General features: G+C 46.9%; 1 protein-coding gene across 2 annotated transcripts in view; it reads right to left on the bottom strand.

The window, feature by feature from the left end:
* Positions 1–17,404, bottom strand: part of PKD2 (polycystin 2, transient receptor potential cation channel) — a 55,344-nt gene that overhangs the window by 31,253 nt on the left and 6,687 nt on the right. For both annotated transcript variants that reach the window (XM_047798042.1, XM_047798043.1), the window contains exons 2-4: positions 16,604–16,717; positions 4,512–4,645; positions 2,534–2,784 (exon numbers count right to left, since the gene is read on the bottom strand). In XM_047798042.1, coding sequence (XP_047653998.1) covers positions 2,534–2,784; positions 4,512–4,645; positions 16,604–16,717 — 499 coding nt within the window. The remainder of the gene's footprint in view (positions 1–2,533; positions 2,785–4,511; positions 4,646–16,603; positions 16,718–17,404) is intronic.

Raw genomic sequence — 17,404 nt, forward strand, 5'->3', positions numbered from 1 at the left:
GTGATGAGGCCTGAACTAGAGCAGTGAGGCGGGATGGGAAAGGGAGGGTGGGGACAGGGCCACTTCGGTGGCTGTCCACAGAGCTGGGCACTGATCTGGAAGCTGGGGCAAGGAAGGGGGGACCTCTGAAAAACGTCTCCAGTCTCTTTTTGGGTACTGCAAAGATGGGGGCACCATGGACACAGGAAGAGCAGATCCAATAGGAAGGGGAATGAGGTCAGCCCGGGGCACAGTGCATTGTGGGAGCCAGTGGGATGTGCAGGTAGCGTACAGACTTGTCTTCTGTCACTAGACCATAAGCTCTGCCAAGACAGAGCATTTGCTTCTGCTTTGATTACTGCTGTTTTCTCACCCCAGCCAGTGCCAAGGGCATTTTCCAGAAAACAGAGACCTCCCTAGGAACATGCCTGGCTCGTGTTAACACTCACTATATCCGTTGAGGAAATGAATCATCAGAGATGAGTGTGGGGTCTTCTCCATGTCAAGGGAAAGAGTATAAAGAAAGACAAGATAGGGAGTTCCCTCTGTGGTGCAGTGGGTTAAGGATCCAGTGTTGTCGCTGCAGTGGCTTGGGTTGCTGCTGAGGCACCGGTTCGATCCCCAGCCCAGGGCAGTGGGTTAAAGGCCCAGCATTGCTACAGCTGTGGCACAGGTCGCAGCTGAGGCTTGGATTCGACCCCTAGCCCAGGCACTTCCATATGCTGCAGGTTTGTCTGCCCCCCCCCCCCCAAAAAAAGAAAGACAAGACAGGGATCTGATGGAATCAGGGCACAAAAGAGAAGGAGGAGGTGGCAGAATTAAGAGAACTCCAAGTTCAGGATCACTCATTAGAGATAAAAGAACAAGCAATCGACACAGCCGCATCCTGCAGAGAGGCTAAGGAGGAGGAGGCTGGGAAGGCTGATCATTCCTCGGATCAGCAAACGGAACAAAACCGCTGGCAGCTTCCAAGAGAGATGTCGACAGCCAGGGCTTAAGCTTGAAGGGGTGAATTGATGGTAAGGCGGTGGCCAGTGAAGACTATGCTTTGAGAGGTCTGGGGTTGAAGGGAAGGCGAAATGGGAGTACCTCAGAGCCTGGCAAGACCAGGGATGCTTTAGATATACACTGGAAGAATCCCTTTTGCAGCCCAGCCTGCAGCAGGAATCACTTACTCTCTGTGCATCCAACAGATATTGGGTGTTCCAGGCATGGTTCGAAGCCTCAGAAATACAAAGTAACAAAGCAGAGTCCCCGCCCTCGAGAATCCTGAATTCTGATGGGAAGCGGAGGGCAGAAGCAGCCACCCCAGCGACATAATTCATATGGAAGAAGTAACATAGAAGAAATAGGGGTTTTGGAGTCAGGCTGGTTAGATCCCAGTCTGGTTCCCTTTTCTAGCAGTGACACTTTGGGTAAGTGAGCCTCTGTTTTTCATCAATAACACGGAGCTGAGATCCCTTTCACAGTTGTTTTATGAAAAGTAGAGGAGATTCAGTTCTTAAATAGCATCCGGCAGGGCGCAGAGGCTGCATAAATCTCTTTGGTGACACGCTAAGAGATAAGGTACCCTCGCTTAAGCGCATGCTACTGCTTTGCTGAAACTAGAAAAAGGAGCACAAGAGACCAAAATCACCATCGTGACCTGGGAAAAACGTCTTTTGAGACTCAGCTTCTTTACTCTAAACCTTCTGATGGTTACGAAGTTTGTTTCTTATAGGGCTGAGTACTAAAAAGGGTGTGTCCTGGATGGCAGGCAAAGAATCTGAATCAGAAAAAGGGTTTGCCCCCCACTGTGTGTTCACCAATCTGGATTCCCGTGTCTCAGTTCCCGAGAAAGGGATCTAGAGGTGAAAGAATTGGCTCAGCCCCAAGCTTAAAAGACAGCTCTAACCACAGTGACTCCTTCGGGACAGGTGCCTGAAAGGTCCTCCTTGGGACAGCCTGAGAGATGGTCCCATTTTTTTTATAATAACTACAGTCACTCCAGAAATAATGACTATCCTTCCTTCACACACAAGATGTTTTAAGTATGGTTACCAAAGAGCAGGCCAAATGCCTGCCAATATGCACAATGCAGACGCACGCTCAAAAATCACAAACACACGTCTGAGGACAGACGTTAAGCCAGACAGCGACGCTTGCCTCACACGCTTACCATACACTTTAAATAACTGGACTCTGAACACAAAATTTCTTTCTAAGCGCCAATAAAAAAGAATTTCTGTCCCAGAAACTTTTCAGTGACAACCTAGCGAACCACGTGACTGCATCTATAGAAACAGGATGGAGGCCTCTTAAATCTTCAAACCTTCGAAAGCTCAAGAAGCTTCTTTCCTACAGGTCACAGAGGCGATGATTTAGCCTTTTGCAAAATACGTACGCAGAAGCTGAAAGGGGGTAGAAGGTGTAGCAAACCTGAGACACTGACGTTTGGCCAGAGCCTTAACAATAAGCACTGGAAGCATCTCCTCCCTGAGGAAGGGGCTGGAGAATGAAAGGTCTGAGCATCTTTGAGAGGCCAGGGCCCGCGGCCAGAGCCACCGACACTTACGCGGTTCCATTTCTTGGACCAAATGGAGCCCTGTCCTCACTGCTGACGGAGTAGACATCGTAGCACTCTTTAATCTCATCTCTCAAGTCCTGGGGGATGGAACAGGATCCATTTCTGACTCTCAGCTGCCGTATACGAGGAACCCCTAACAGAAGGTTCTCGTAGTAGATGAAGCTTCGGTTGTGGGCTTCCGTTCCGTTGCTGGGCTGTGTCTTCCAGTAGAGCCCGTCCAACAAGGCGCCTTCTGCGAACTAAAAGCAAAGGAAACATTTTTGAGAGGCTCCCAGCTCAGAGGCCGCCTTGCTCCTTCCTGGAAGGTCTGTGTCACCAAGAGCTCAGCAACTGCGGGAACCTGGTAGCATGACAAGGGTGGGTCTTGCTGTCAGGGGTGTGGGTGGATCCTGCCCCGTCACTGTCTTGGTAGCTGGGAGGCCTTGAGCATCTGCCGTTTCTATCCTTTGTAGGGTTGTTACTCCTGACACAGTGTGGGGGCTTCATAAATGGTAACTCTGATTTTCAGTCTGGTTCTAAAGGCTGGGGAGAGGGTGCGGTTTGCATAAATCCATAACCATGATCAATTTCACCTTCCCTCATTAAAACAGCAGCCCTCACAGTCACGGCTCACAACCATTAGAGAAGAAAAGACTATATAGTTTTGATGACCCATCTGCTATCTGGTGGATTTGTGTGTGTGTGTGTGTGTGTGTGGTCTTTTTAGGGCTGCATCTGTGGCACATGGAAGTTCCCAGGCTAGAGGATGAATCAGAACTGCAGCTGCCGGCCTATGCCAGAGCAACACCGGACCCGAGATGCGCCTGCCACCTACACCACAGCTCCTGGCAAAGCCAGATCCTTAACTCCCTGAGTGAAGCCAGAGATGGAACCTACATCCTCATGGATGCTAGTCAAATTCGTTTCTGCTACGCCACAACAGGAACTCCTGCTGGATCTTTTCACTCCTGCTGGACTATTTTTTCCCACAGTGAATGCTCTATCCCCTCTGCCCCCCTCCATTTACAGAGCGTGGCACACTGTCACGGAGCCGTGTGGGTGGGAGAAGTCTCTCCTTCTTTTGTCTACGGGGAAAGCAGACCCAGTTGTTTCTCAGTGCTTCACCCTGATCAGATGATCAATAGTGATCTGTCCCCTTGGGGTGGGAAAAATTCATATTCTACAAGTGTGGTTTTGGATGCCAAGTATTTTCAGGCATTCGTTGGTATATTTAGGTTCTTGTAATCCAGTTCCTCGGACTTTAAAAACAACAGCTCTGACTTCAGGGTTTAATAAAAATTTCAGAAGGAATTTCCCCAGGAAGAAGCAATCATTTCCAGCTTCTCTCCCCATTTTTTTAGATTCTGAGCCTATCTCCCTGATCAGCTGAATACTTCTCCTATGGTATCCCTCACTGCTTTGTCTCTATTATTCTGTTGGCGTTTGTGACAATTTGGAAAGGGACTGGGCTGAATTTTACATTAGAGGTCTTTGAAAGAATGTGCCTGCCTTGCATCAGGTACTGCTCTTGGGTACATGCCACCATCAACAAAGAGACAGAAACAAAGCAAGACAAAACAACCATATTCTGCCCTCATGGACCTTACATCCTAGGGGTTACATGACAAACATTTATTGGGCCATGAGTGACTGAATGCAGGATAAACTAGGGTGAGGGCGTATCTGTCAGGCTAAAAAAGTCCATTTTCTTTATTCTTTAGGCATGGTAGGCACTCTGCATCTTAACTTCTTCATTTACAACCTGGGGCAGAATATTAGTACTCACCTGATTAAGTGACAGTGGAGGTTAAATAAGGTAAGCTATGAAACAAAGCACCTGCCGGGTTCTCGCTGAAAGCACCACCAACTCACCAGAGCATCTGCCCCAGTGTTAAGTGAGTAGAACCAGGACCTGGAGATACCGCTGAACTGAATTTACGAAGGCCAATGAACAAGTTTCAGGGATACAGAGGTCACTTGCAAATACCTTCCAGAAGTCTTCCACTGAAGAAAGCGTTTTAAAGTTGGTCTTCTCCGTTCTGGACACGGGGGTGTCCAGGAAGAGCTGCGACATGATCCGGGTGTAGTAGTACACACTGGAGCTCATCATCCCGTAGGTCACTGGAAGACAGAAGGAGCCGGGCGAGCTCGCAAGGGACCCTGCACCCCCGCTTGCGATCCCGGCGGATGCTCCCGCTCCCTTCACCCTTCTTCCCCGATACCCCCCGCCCCTCCGCTCTCTGGCTCGTAAACGAAAGAAATGAAGCTCAATGGGCAACAAAGCTGGTTTGCTACCGAGTGTCAGATTCAGATCAGGCACCTCGCCTTGACACTTCGGACTTTCAACACGGCCTCCAACTTCACCACCCACCACCTCCCGGAAAAGACCCTCTTCGCCAGGGAGCCCGATGCTCCGCGTCCTCCGGCTGCCCGCTCTCCCTTAAGGAGCACGGTGGGCCATCCCCAGGGAGCTCCTGGATCAACTCTCTACCCTTCTCTACCCCGGGGCCAATCCCTACCAACCCCGCCCCGGGCTCCCCTGCCTTCCAGTTTTCAGTGCATTCAGCCAATAGGAGGTGGAACAGGTGATGGGGGCGGAGGTGAGAATCGGGTTTGCTTGGCCCTCCTCCCGCTCCCACACAGTCTGGACACCGTTTAGGGGGGACCCTCTAACCGCGGCCACAGCTGCTGGGGAATCTCTTCTCTCCCAGCCGCATGGGCTTCACGTCACAGCATCCCCCACCTCGCGTCTTCAAGCCTGCAGGTGGGAGTCTTTCTCGAGGGCCTCAGGTCCCCTTGTTGGCTCCTGTCACCCTGCCACACCTCTGTAAACAGGGCCCTCATTAAACTTTAGTTACCATTTTGAGTTTCCCATCTCTTTCCTTCCGGGATGCCAGCTGAAACACACATCTGCCTGCCACCTATCCGATCTTGAGGCACACGCTAAACTCAAGCCCACCCTGCCGTGAAGACGTGCTGATCATACCAGCCTGTTCTGCGGGGTCCCAGAGAACGGTGGGGAGATAATTTATAGGCTTAGTAAGTCACAGGTTGGAGGCTGGGTCATGCCTCTTACTTGCTTTGTGACTTGTGCAAGTCGCTCACCCTTCCTAAGCTTCAGTTTCCTCTTCTGTAAGGTGGGGATAACTAGCTATAAGGATTTTTGGTATTTAAAAAATAATAACTAAAAATTATCCAATAGAGGAGGTGACATTTAAACGTCCATCACACTTAATCAGACCGCTACAGCATCTATTATAAATCTCAGCACTTTAATAAGCACTGTCTTAGGCTGAATTCTAATGACTGCTGGTATATAGGCTCTAATACCTATAATGAGCTGACAAAAGTCTTCAAGAGGGAAGGGAAACTTCTTTTGACCTTAGTTCTCAACACCCAGCAAGCAATGAATGCTACGCTAATTCTGTAATAGTCCTCGGGCATCATAAAATGCATTTCAAAACCTGATATTGAATGAGAATAAAAAATGTGGCATGATTTTCAGTAACTAATTTATGTTCGGTAAGAACCATCCCCATTTAACATAATCTTAAAACAGCCAATTTTGAGCAGCACAGTGATAAGAACTGTATGGTAAATCCCACAACTTGAATTATCAGTGGATAATGTTTTATAATTATGATAATTATTGCTGGCTTTAGTTTATAGTTTATAACTTTTAGCGTTAACTTATTATCAAAAGTCAGGGAACTTTTTATTATAGTCATAGAATGATTTAAGTTAATTAACCCCTTAGACTGTGAAATTATAAGAATGACAGCAGCTGGAGGCTGGCATGAGGTGAGGCGGAGGAACATGTATGCGGCTAACTTCTCATTTCATGTAAAGGAAATTCAATAGATTCTGCCTAAATGTGATGAATTAAGATGTAGAACTTTAAATATGTAAAAGTATAAAAATAACCACTAGAGGGCGTTCCCATTTGTGGTGCTTCCAACTCGTATCCCTGAGGATGCAGGTTCGATCCCTGGCCTCACTCAGTGGGTGGGGGATCCGGTGTTGCCCTGAGCTGTGGTGTAGGTCGCAGATGTGGCTCAGATCCTGCGTCGCTGTGGTTGTGGTGTAGGCCAGCAGCTGAAGCTGTGATTCAACCCCAGCCAATACTGTCTAAATCCAAAAATACTGGTACATGCATATCACTTAAAGATAAATTAGTACCCTCCAGGAGTTCCCGTCGTGGCTCAGTGATGAACGAATCCGACTAGGAACCATGAGGTTGCAGGTTCGATCCCTAGCCTTGCTCAGTGGGTTAAGGATCCGGCATTACTGTGAGCTGTGGTGTAGGTCGCAGACACGGCTCGGATCCCGCCTTGATGTGGCTGTGGTGTAGACCGGCAGCTATGGCTCCGGTTCAACCCCTAGCCTGGGAACCTACATCTGCCGCAGGAGCAGCTCAAGAAATGACAAAAAGTCAAAAAGACAAAAAAAAAAAATTAGTACCCTCCAGGAGAATCAATTTTTTTTTTTTTTTTTTTTGCCACCCTGAGGCATATGGAGTTCCCGGGCCGGGGATCAGATCCGAGCCATTCACACCTACGGGCAAGATGCTGCACATGAAGATGAACAAGCTGCGACCTCTGTCCTCAGGAGGCGCTCACAGCGTCTGGGGTCGGGGGCGCTGCCTGCCAGCTCCCGCAGAGGGGTGCCAGCGTATAGGGTACCCTGCAGAGGCCTCCTTCAGATCCAAAGCTGACACCATGCTCAAGAGTAGTAGTGACAGCTCCTCAAAGCTGACTGGTTATTAAACTGACTTTTCAATTAACTTCATTAGAATTTGCTGTGGATTGGTTGATTAATGTGGAATGCTCTTGAATTTTTCACCTGTGGGTTTTTTTGTTGTTAAAAAAGCATTGCGACAAATTATGTACATTTTTTGATCTATAAATATGCTATACATATATACATATACATATATACATGTATTTTAGCCATAGATTTGAAGGTATATCTCCTTTATTGTGCTCTATTTTTAATTTTTTTTTGTCTTATCCTTTTAGGGCTGCACCTGCGGCATATGGAGGTTCCCAGGCTAGGGGTCCAATCAGAGCTACAGCTGCCGGCCTACACCACAGCCACAGCAATGCAGGGTCATGTCTGCGGCCTACACCACAGCTCACGGCAACACCGGATCCTTAACCCATTGAGCGAGGCCAGGGATCTACGAACCTGTGTCCTCACAGATGCCAGTCAGTTTCATTTCTTCTGAGCCATGACGGGAACTCCCTATTTTTTTTTTTTTTTTTTTTTTTTTTTGCCATTTCTAGGGCTACTCCCACAGCATGTGGAGGTTCCCAGGCCAGGGGTCGAAATGGAGCTGTAGCCACCGGCCTACACCAGAGCCACAGCAATGCCAGATCCAAGCCGTGTCTGAGACCTACACCACAGCTCACGGCAATGCCAGATCCTTAACCCATTGAGCAAGGCCAGGGATCGAACCCGCATCCTCATGGTTCCTAGTCAGATTCGTTAACCACTGTGCCATGACAGGAACTCTGGGAACTCCCTAGTTTTAATTAAATTTTTTTTTTTTTTGCTTTTTAAGGCCACACCTTCAGCCTATGGAAGTTCCCAGGTTAAGTAAGGGTCGAATTGGAGCTGGAGCTGCTGGCCTACACCACAGCCACGGCCACGAAGGATCCAAGCCGCATCTGCTAACTACACCACAGCTCACGACAACACCGGATCCTTAACCACTGAATGAGCCCAGGGATCGAACCCACGTCCTCATGGATACTAGTCGGGCTCATTACTTCTGTGCCACAACAGTTACTCCTTGTCCTCTTTTTTTTTTTTTTAAATAATGATGTTTATTTTTTCCATTATATCTGGTTTACGGTGTTCCGTCGATTCTCTAGTGCACAGCAAGGTGACCCAGCCACATGTGCATGCACACACTTCTCTCTCACATTATCATGCTCCATCCTAAGTGACCAAACAGTTCTCAGTGCTAGAAGCAGGATTTCAGTGTCCTCTATTTTTAATACTTGACTGCTTTGGACAGTCTTAGGAGCTACATGGAATTTCATGGCTTCACTAGAGGGAAGGGATACAGCCTCTTGGCTGTGCAGCACCACCTGCTGGACATTCCGAGTAATAATGCTGTCTGGCATTGAAGGTGATTATTCTAACACGTGCATTCAATCAGCAAACTTTTTTTTTTTTGTCTTTTTGCTATTTCTTGGGCCGCTCCCGCGGCATGTGGAGGTTCCCAGGCTAGGGGTTGAATCGGAGCTGCAGCCACTGGCCTACGCCAGAGCCACAGCAACGCACGATCCGAGCCGCGTCTGCAACCTACACCACAGCTCATGGCAACGCCGGATCGTTAACCCACTGAGCAAGGGCAGGGATCAAACCCGCAACCTCATGGTTCCTAGTCGGATTCGTTAACCACTGCGCCACGACGGGAACTCCCCTCAATCAGCAAACTTTAACTCAGTGCATCCCTTCCTTGTGCAAGGGGATGGATATCTTCAAGTGACAGCTCCAAACACTCCGGGGGTCAGCTGCATCGTCCTTTAGGCTGTAGCTAAAGGACCCCTGGGATTTGGGGTCAGGAGGATTCCAGTCTGAGTTTCAGCTTTGCTTCACCCTTAAGTCTGGGTTCCTAATGGTGAGTCTTAGTGTACTGGGATCTCTGACAACTATTTAACTTTTCTGAGCTTGAGTTCCATTATCCAGAAAAGGGAATAGCATCTAGGGCTTTTGTGTAGTTCACCTGGAGAGATGTATGTGAACGCATATTCTGTATACTGATAAATGCACTGGAAACGTCAGACTGTTACATCATTTCTCCTTCCAGTCCCTGATGGATAAAGCCCACTTGGAAGGTAAAACTCCCTCCTTTACTGAACTGAATTGTAAAGAAAAGAAGTTCCAATACGAAACAGGGAACCATAAATGAGTATCAGAAAGGAGAGAAAAATATTTTAAAAATATAAGGTAAAGGACACACAGATGTGCATATATTTTCCTGCTCGTTAGTCCTTGTCTTAACTCTCAAATTCGATTTTCCATAAAATAAGCCAGAATAAAAAAATATTCTCGCAGGACCACAAACTAATCGCTATGTGAACGAAGTAAAGCTGTTTTAAAAACATGGTCTCGGAGTTCCCGTTGTGGCGCAGTGGTTAACGAATCCGACTAGGAACCATGAGGTTGCGGGTTCGGTCCCTGCCCTTGCTCAGTGGGTTAACGATCCGGCATTGCCTTGAGCTGTGGTGTAGGTTGCAGATGCGGTTCGGATCGCGCGTTGCTGTGGCTCTGGCGTAGGCCGGTGGCTGCAGCTCTGATTCGACCCCTAGCCTGGGAACCTCCACATGCCGCGGGAGCGGCCCAAGAAATAGCAAAAAGACAAAACAAAAACAAACAAAAAAAAACATGGTCTCATTTCAAAATAGGCTACAGACACCCTAATTCTTATTATGGTTGAAAAAATGTAATCTCAGAAATATTAAAAACTATGTAAAGGGGTCTATATCAACTCCAAATCATGGAATAAAAACATGGAGTTTCCAACGTAACAAAAAAAAAAAAAAGAAAAAGAAAAGGAATGCCTAAAAAGAAGAAAAAATAAGATGATAGAAATTTGTCTTTTTGTTTGTTTAAATGACCGCACTCCTGGCATATATAAGTTCCAGGACCGGAGATCAAATTCACGCCTCTGCAGCGACCCAAGCTGCTGCAGTGGCTTCTCAACTCACTGCACCATAGCGGGAACTCTAGTGGCAGAAATTTGACAAAAGCATGACATGTGAGGAGATTAGACTTACTAGACGACAAAGTCTTAAACATTGGTTAAAATTTTTTTAAATGGGAGTTCCCATTTTGGCTCAGTGGCTCAGAACCTGACATAGGTCTGTGAGGAAGCAGGTTCAATCCCTGGCCTCACTCAGTGGGTTAAGGATCCAGTGTCACCCCAAGCTGTGGCATAGGTCACAGATGTGGCTTGGGTCCAGTGGTGCCATGAGTGTGGTGCAGGCCTGCAGCTCTAGCTCCAATTCCGCCCCTAGCCTGGGACCTTCCATGTGCTGCAGGTGCTGCCCGAAAAAAGAAAAAAGAGAAGAAAAAAATTTTAAATGTATCTTTAGAATTTTTATGAGACCCATTCAAAATGAAGTCAAAAATAAAGGGGTGAGAAAATGTACATTAACATGCAATGGGTGTTCAGTGGTATTTCAATCACCTGACAGAGGAGATTTTAAGGTGAGTAAAGTGTTACAGAAAAAGGTTATTTTATATTGATAAATGATAACTAACACAGTGATTTAATTAGAATGAACTTTCATATCAAATAATAACATCAAGGTATATAAAGCAATGCCTTCTAGCAGAAGAAGGAGAATTACCAAAACCACAATAGTAGCTGGAAACTTAAATTTATGTCTCGCACTCTTCGACAGAGTAAGAACACAAAGATGATCTAGGGATATGAGGAATTTTAATGGAATATGCGACCATGGGGGGGTTCCCGATGTGGCGCAGCAGAAACGAATCCGACTAGGAACCATGAGGTTTCGGGTTCAATCCCTGGCCTTGCCCAGTGGGTTGAGGATTTGGCGTTGCCGTGAGCTGTGGTGTAGGTTGCAGACATGGTTCTGATCTGGCGGGGCTGGGGCTGGGGCTGGGGCTGGGGCTGTGACTGGCAGCAACAGCTCCAATTGGACCCCTAGCCTGGGAACCTCCATATGCCTCGGGTGTGGCCCTAAAAGACAAAAAGACCAAAAAAAAAAAAAAGAACATGTACATACATCAAACTCTACAGTGTATCAAAGGAGATCACTCACATTCTTTTTCAAACATTTCAAGTAATATTCGAAGCTGCAAAGACAACACTAGTTAGGTCCCTAAAATTAAGACTCAACCAGGCAGATGTCCTTAAAAGGAGATGGACACAGGGAGGCGGCCCTGGGAAGGATACAGCTACACGCCTAGGAGACCAAAGATTGCAGACAAACTAGGACAAGTTAGTACAAGCTAGGGAAAGGCAAGGAAGGGGTGTCGCGGGGAGCCTGGCCCTGCGGGCACCTTAACTTCAGACTTCCACCCACCAACACGGTGAGAAAATACACTTCCGTTGTTTGAAGCCAAAACCCCCAACAAACCCAAACTTCCCAAAACGAAATCTCCCCCACGAAAACCAACCAACCAACCAACGGAACAACACTTTTTAAACCACAAAGGCAGAAAATGATTTTAAAAGGATCGAGATAACAGACAAGGGCAAACCAGTTAGAAATCAAAAGGTTTTTTATTCCGCTTAATAACTCTCAGGCCAAAGAGATGGAAAGCTGCCGCACAAATATAAAGGGACACGAGGACCACGGGGCCTTGGTCCCCGTATTCCAGGCCACCTGACACCGAGGGACACGGTCGCCTTGAACAGGAAACCTGACCTCCTGGCTGGCTCTGAGGGTGCCACCTCCTCGCGGGGAGGCAGTGGAGATAAAATAAGAACAGATATTTATGTAAATGCGAAGTGTCATACAGTGATCACAGGAAGGTTGGGCTGTGTTAGGTGTCTTATCGGGAAAATGCCGTGGGAGTGAACAAGTGGCTGAAAAGGGCCCAGGCTGCCCACAGTCAGGGCTCCCAGCATCCTTGGCTCCCTCCCCACATCCAGGGAGGCAGATGCATGAACTCATCTGCAACCCAGCGTGACAGGTGGGGCGCCCGTGACCAGAGATGGCCAGACATCAGCACACTCGGGGAAGGGGCTCGTTGGTAAAGGCTTTTCCATGGATCTGGCTTTTTTTTTTTTTTTTGGTTGCACTCACAGCATGCAGAAGTTCCCAGGCCAGGAATCAAACCCACACCACAGGCGGTGATCCAAGCCGCTGCAGTGACCCAAGGTGATGCAGTGACAATGCCAGATCCTTGATCCGTTTCGCCTAAAGGGAACCTCTGGATCTGGCTGTTGAGCTGATCTCGAAGGACAAGGAGGAGCTAAACAGACCGACAGGAAGCAGAGAGCGTGGTCAAAGGCTTTTTTGGAGACTCCTAAGGGGCCTGATGTGGTTGAAGTCGCAGCTAGTCAGGGCGAGCAGTAGGTCAGAAGTAAGCAGAGACCATACAGTGACGTGCCAGCCTATTACTAAGGATTTTAAACTTCACCTTGAAGGTGAGGTGATTATAGCATGTTCGATGGACGCGTGACCTGGTTTCATCGTTTGACTTTGGACTGGCTGCCAGCCAACGTCAGTCTCCTGATGTTAAGACACATCTCTGGATCCTTAGAAGGGTGAACCCACGGTCAGAATAACGTCCTAGCTTCCACTGGGGCTGTTCACCCCCGGGAGACCCAGGGCGGGGAAGCTGGCTGTCAGCTGGCACAAGAAGAAGTCATCCTCTCTGAAAACCTCCATGAAAAGAATTTATTGTACTTGAAAAGGCAAAACAGAGAAACGGCAATCTGGAGGCAGTGCCTGGGAATCCCAAAGTCCAGACACTGGATCCCAAAGGCATTCAGAGCCGTTTGATTAACATTTAAGTAAATCTTATCAGCCCCTCCCCACCCCAAGGAATAACCCTGGCTTCCGCTTACCAAAGCTGACCAGACCTGCAGGCTCGGGCCTCTGACGACCTCTGCATCCTCATCGGATGCCTCCCTCCAGTCACTCTCTGCTCGCAGCTTCTGGGATGTTCTGAGCTCTTTCCAGCCTCAGAATGTTCACTGGCTCAGCCCCCTCTTTGACCCGCAGGCTCCACTCCTGCTTAGAGCCTTAGAGGCCTTCCCTGCAGGAGAATCCTCCTCCCCAACTGTGTTCTTTCTCTTCACCTACCTCCTCCAAGGGCAGGGCCTACACACTTTGTTTTTTTTTCTTTTTGGGGCCAAGCCCTCCCCACCTGGAAGTTCCCAGGCTAGGAGTCGGACTGGAGCCGCAGCTGCCGGCCTACCCCTCAGCCACAGCAACATGGGATCCAAGCCGCCTCTTCGACCTACACCACAGCTCACGGCCTCACCGGATCCTTACCCCACGGAGCGAGGCCAGGGATCGAACCTCATGGATAAACGCGTCGGGTTCTTAACCCTCTGAGCCAAACGGGGACTCCTACATGTTTTTCGCTAAATCCCTAAAAACAGGTCATTGACCCAGCAAATGAATCATCCAGAATAGAGAGGACAAAGGTTAAAAATAGGGACAACAGCAGCAGACGAAGAGGGGACGTTAGATGAGGACAGACCTTGGCCTCACACAAGGAAGCCGGTCCTCACACAGGCAAAGAAACATAAATGCGCTACTTCAAAGGCATTGGTCCCTTAACTTGGGACTCTTGCCCAGAGGCAAGATGACTAACCATTCGGAAAGGATGCTGCAGGAGCAGTGTCAGCATTTGATGGAGGTTTGATCCATTGACTGCCAAGACGCCGTCTTACCCAGAGATTCTAGAATATTCTGAAAATAAAACTTTGCCTAGGGAAAAAAAAAATGCAGCTTATATGGAACTAGAGACTCTCCTACTAAGTGAAGTAAGTCAGAAAGAGAAATTCCGTATGATATCACTTATATCTGGGATCTAATAGAGAGGACAAATGAACCTACTTACAGAAAAGAAACAAACTCATGCACATGGAGAACAGACGTGTGGTTGCCAAGAGGGAGGGGGAGGGCCTGGGAGGGCCTGGGAGTTGGGGGTGAGTAGATGCAAACTCTTGCATTTGGACTGGATAAGCAATTAAATCATGCTGTAGAGCTCCTGGAACCATATCGAGTCACTTGTCATGGAATATGATGGAGGATAATGTGTGAAAAAGATTGTCTATAAATGCATAAGTGGGTCACTTTATAGCAGAAATTGACAGAACACTGTAAATCAACTATAATAAAAAGTGCAGCTGCTATGAGAAAAATGTAGTGTGAACAAGAACAAAAAGCTTAAGAATTCTAAAATAAACAAGAAAATACTAATTAGTTATATGATTTAAGCTTGTTCTCTAAAACTCTAGCCATTCAGTTTATTTAGCTGGCCTAATTCCCAAACCCTGTCAGCGCACCTGAAAACTCGCTTCTCTGGGCCACATCTGGAAGGCCTTGATTTAGCAGATTTGGGCAAACTATAATTACTTTAAAAATTCTGTGGGTGATTTTGATGTCCAGGTCGTTTTCAAGAACACAGAAATTTTAGACATCTTATAGGAATGCTTATATTTGGTCTAACATAAACGTATGCATATATATGTCATGCTTGAAAACCCTTAGTTATAATAAAGATTCTGATTTATCTGTTAAATTTAAGGCCACCATAGTTTAATATTTAAGCACCGTTTCTAGGCTGGAAGCAAACTTCACTTATTTTTTTTTCTTGTCTTTTCAGGGCCGCACCTGAGGCACACGGAGGTTCCCAGGCTAGGGATCAAATCGGAGTTGTAGCTGCTGGCCTACACCACAGCCGCAGCCACGTGGATCCATGCGGCGTCTGTGATCTACACCACAGCTCACGGCAATACCAGGTCCTTAACCCACCGAGTGAGGTCAGGGATCGAACCCGTGTCCTCATGAATGCTAGTCAAATTCATTTCTGCGAGCCGCGATGGGAACTCCCACTTCAGTATTTATTCTAAGCTCTAACAGCTTAGAAACATAAAAGTTAAAAACATCACATCTCTGGCTTTATTACTTTTAATGCACTGAATAGATCTCTTCTAGCTTTTTGGCATTTCTTTTTTGGCCACACCCGTGGATATGGAGGTTCCCAGGCCAGGGATTGAACCTGCACCACGGCAGTGACCCAGGCAGCTATAGTGACAACGCCGGATCCTTAACCCACTGTGCCACAAGAGAAAGCCTTAGATAATATGCTTTTAAAAGTTATGAGAGATTCCTAGCCTGGGAACCTCCATCTGCCATGGGTGTGGCTGTACAAAGAAAAAAAAAAGAAAAAGAATGGCATTATTAAAGTATCGATTAAATCACAGTTCTGTCCATTACCAAGGGAACTGTTTCCAAGGTCAGTGTTAATTGCTAGGCATTTCTAAGTGTTCACTGCGAGAATAAAGTCCTTTCCCCGAGGAATATGGTAAGAAGTTCTGGTGGTCATAAGTCTGCTTCCTGTCTTTTCTCATAAAGGGTTTTAGAGAGGACACAGCGGAAACTCCATCATCCAACATCCTTTGATTCAGAAGACAGATCCATTGCCTGTGACTTTCTTGACCTGAGGCAAATGGTTTCCAAGACTTGCTTCTGGCTTCCCAACCCTCCAGAGGATACAGGGATGTATTGAAAGAAGAAAGAGGAGTTCCCATTGTGGTGCAGTGGGAACAAATCCGACTAGGAACCATGAGGTTGAGGGTTCGATCCCTGGCTTTGCTCAGTGGGTTAAGGATCCAGTGTTGCCATGAGCTGTGGTGTAAGTCGCAGAAGCGGCTTGGATCTGGCGTTGTTGTGGCATCTGCAGCGACAGCTCCGATTCGACCCTTAGCCTGGGAACCTCCATATGTTTCGGGTGCAGCCCTAAAAAGACCAAAGACCGAAAAAAAAAAAAAAAAGAAGAAGCAAGAAGAAAAAAAAAAGAGATGAGCCTGCAATAAGTTGTCTGTAAAGTAAAAATCCACAGTTATTGAAGATTTGGAAGAAATGATGAATTAGGATGAAAGCATCCACACCATACATCCAAATCCAAAAGAAGAGGACGTTTACATATATATTGTCATAAAAGCACCGTGAGGTGACACTATTTGTATTTTCTGAAAGTTAAACTTGGAAAGTCATTTTGCTACACATACTTATGGAGAATAGTAACACTGTAATTATCGTTAAGAAAAATCTAACACGGTAACCTTTTTGCTCGGTTTCTTTGGGTCTGGCAGGTTGCCTCAGGCATCTCACAGCGAAAATGGTCACAAGTGACACTGAACTGGCCAATCAGGTAACGCTGGATTTTGATCAGCATGTACCAGAGAAGAGAGGAGAGCCTCACCGAATTTAACTCAGAATTGATAACAGAGGAGAGAGCACGTCTGCATTAACCCTTCTGGCGCGGCTCCCATTCCTTTTAATCGAGATCGGACAGGTCACATATTTTCAAAACGTTTCCTCTGGTGGAAGGAAATCGTCTACTTACAGATGCACAAGACGATGAGGAAAAGGAGGTACGTGGCCAGTTCCCGTAAAACACTTTTAAGGTATTTCTCGCGGTCGGTGCTGCTTTCCTCCATGAGTCTTGTTCCCCAGAGACCTTTGGAATAATAAGAAAAGAAGATGTCATTTTATTTAAAAAAGTCTTATGAATGGAAAAGGAAAACAACATTAAAAAATTAGCACACCTTTAAGGAAGAGTCTCCTGCATGTATGTATCATGCTATTACATGTATATATATTATATGTTGTATGTAATATATATGTATTCGCATGCTCTAAATCCAACTGAGACATCCTTTTAACAGAAGGACCTTTAACTTAGGAATACATCAGCTTCTCCTGTTCCCCCAGAGGTACAGAACACAGGGCAACGATCTGATCATTGTCCAACTCCCAAGCTCCTTTGAAAATACCTTAGTAAAAATTTAGAAAGAGAAGAGGAAAGCCAGGCAGCCTATAAGAGAAGGTTAAATTATTTTGCATACGCACCAGTTCTTCCTACAAGCGGGAGGAATGATGGCGCTTATTAATTATCCTTGTTAGTACATGATGAAACTACACGGCACATGGTACCTTTTAAGTCACCCCGGATGAAAAGACGTCCTGATTGGGGCATCATTTCATTATGGAAACTTCTATCATGTTTCCAACCCACTAGTGTAAAACCTCTGCTCTCTACTCATTTTTTTTTTTTTTTTTGGCACATGGGGTTCCCTGGCCAGGGATCAGATCTGAGCCACAGTTGTGACTTACATCGCAGCTGTGGCAACACCGGATCCTGAAC

This window comes from Phacochoerus africanus, chromosome 10, assembly GCF_016906955.1.
Source record: "Phacochoerus africanus isolate WHEZ1 chromosome 10, ROS_Pafr_v1, whole genome shotgun sequence".
NCBI classification, from domain to species: Eukaryota; Metazoa; Chordata; class Mammalia; order Artiodactyla; family Suidae; genus Phacochoerus; species Phacochoerus africanus.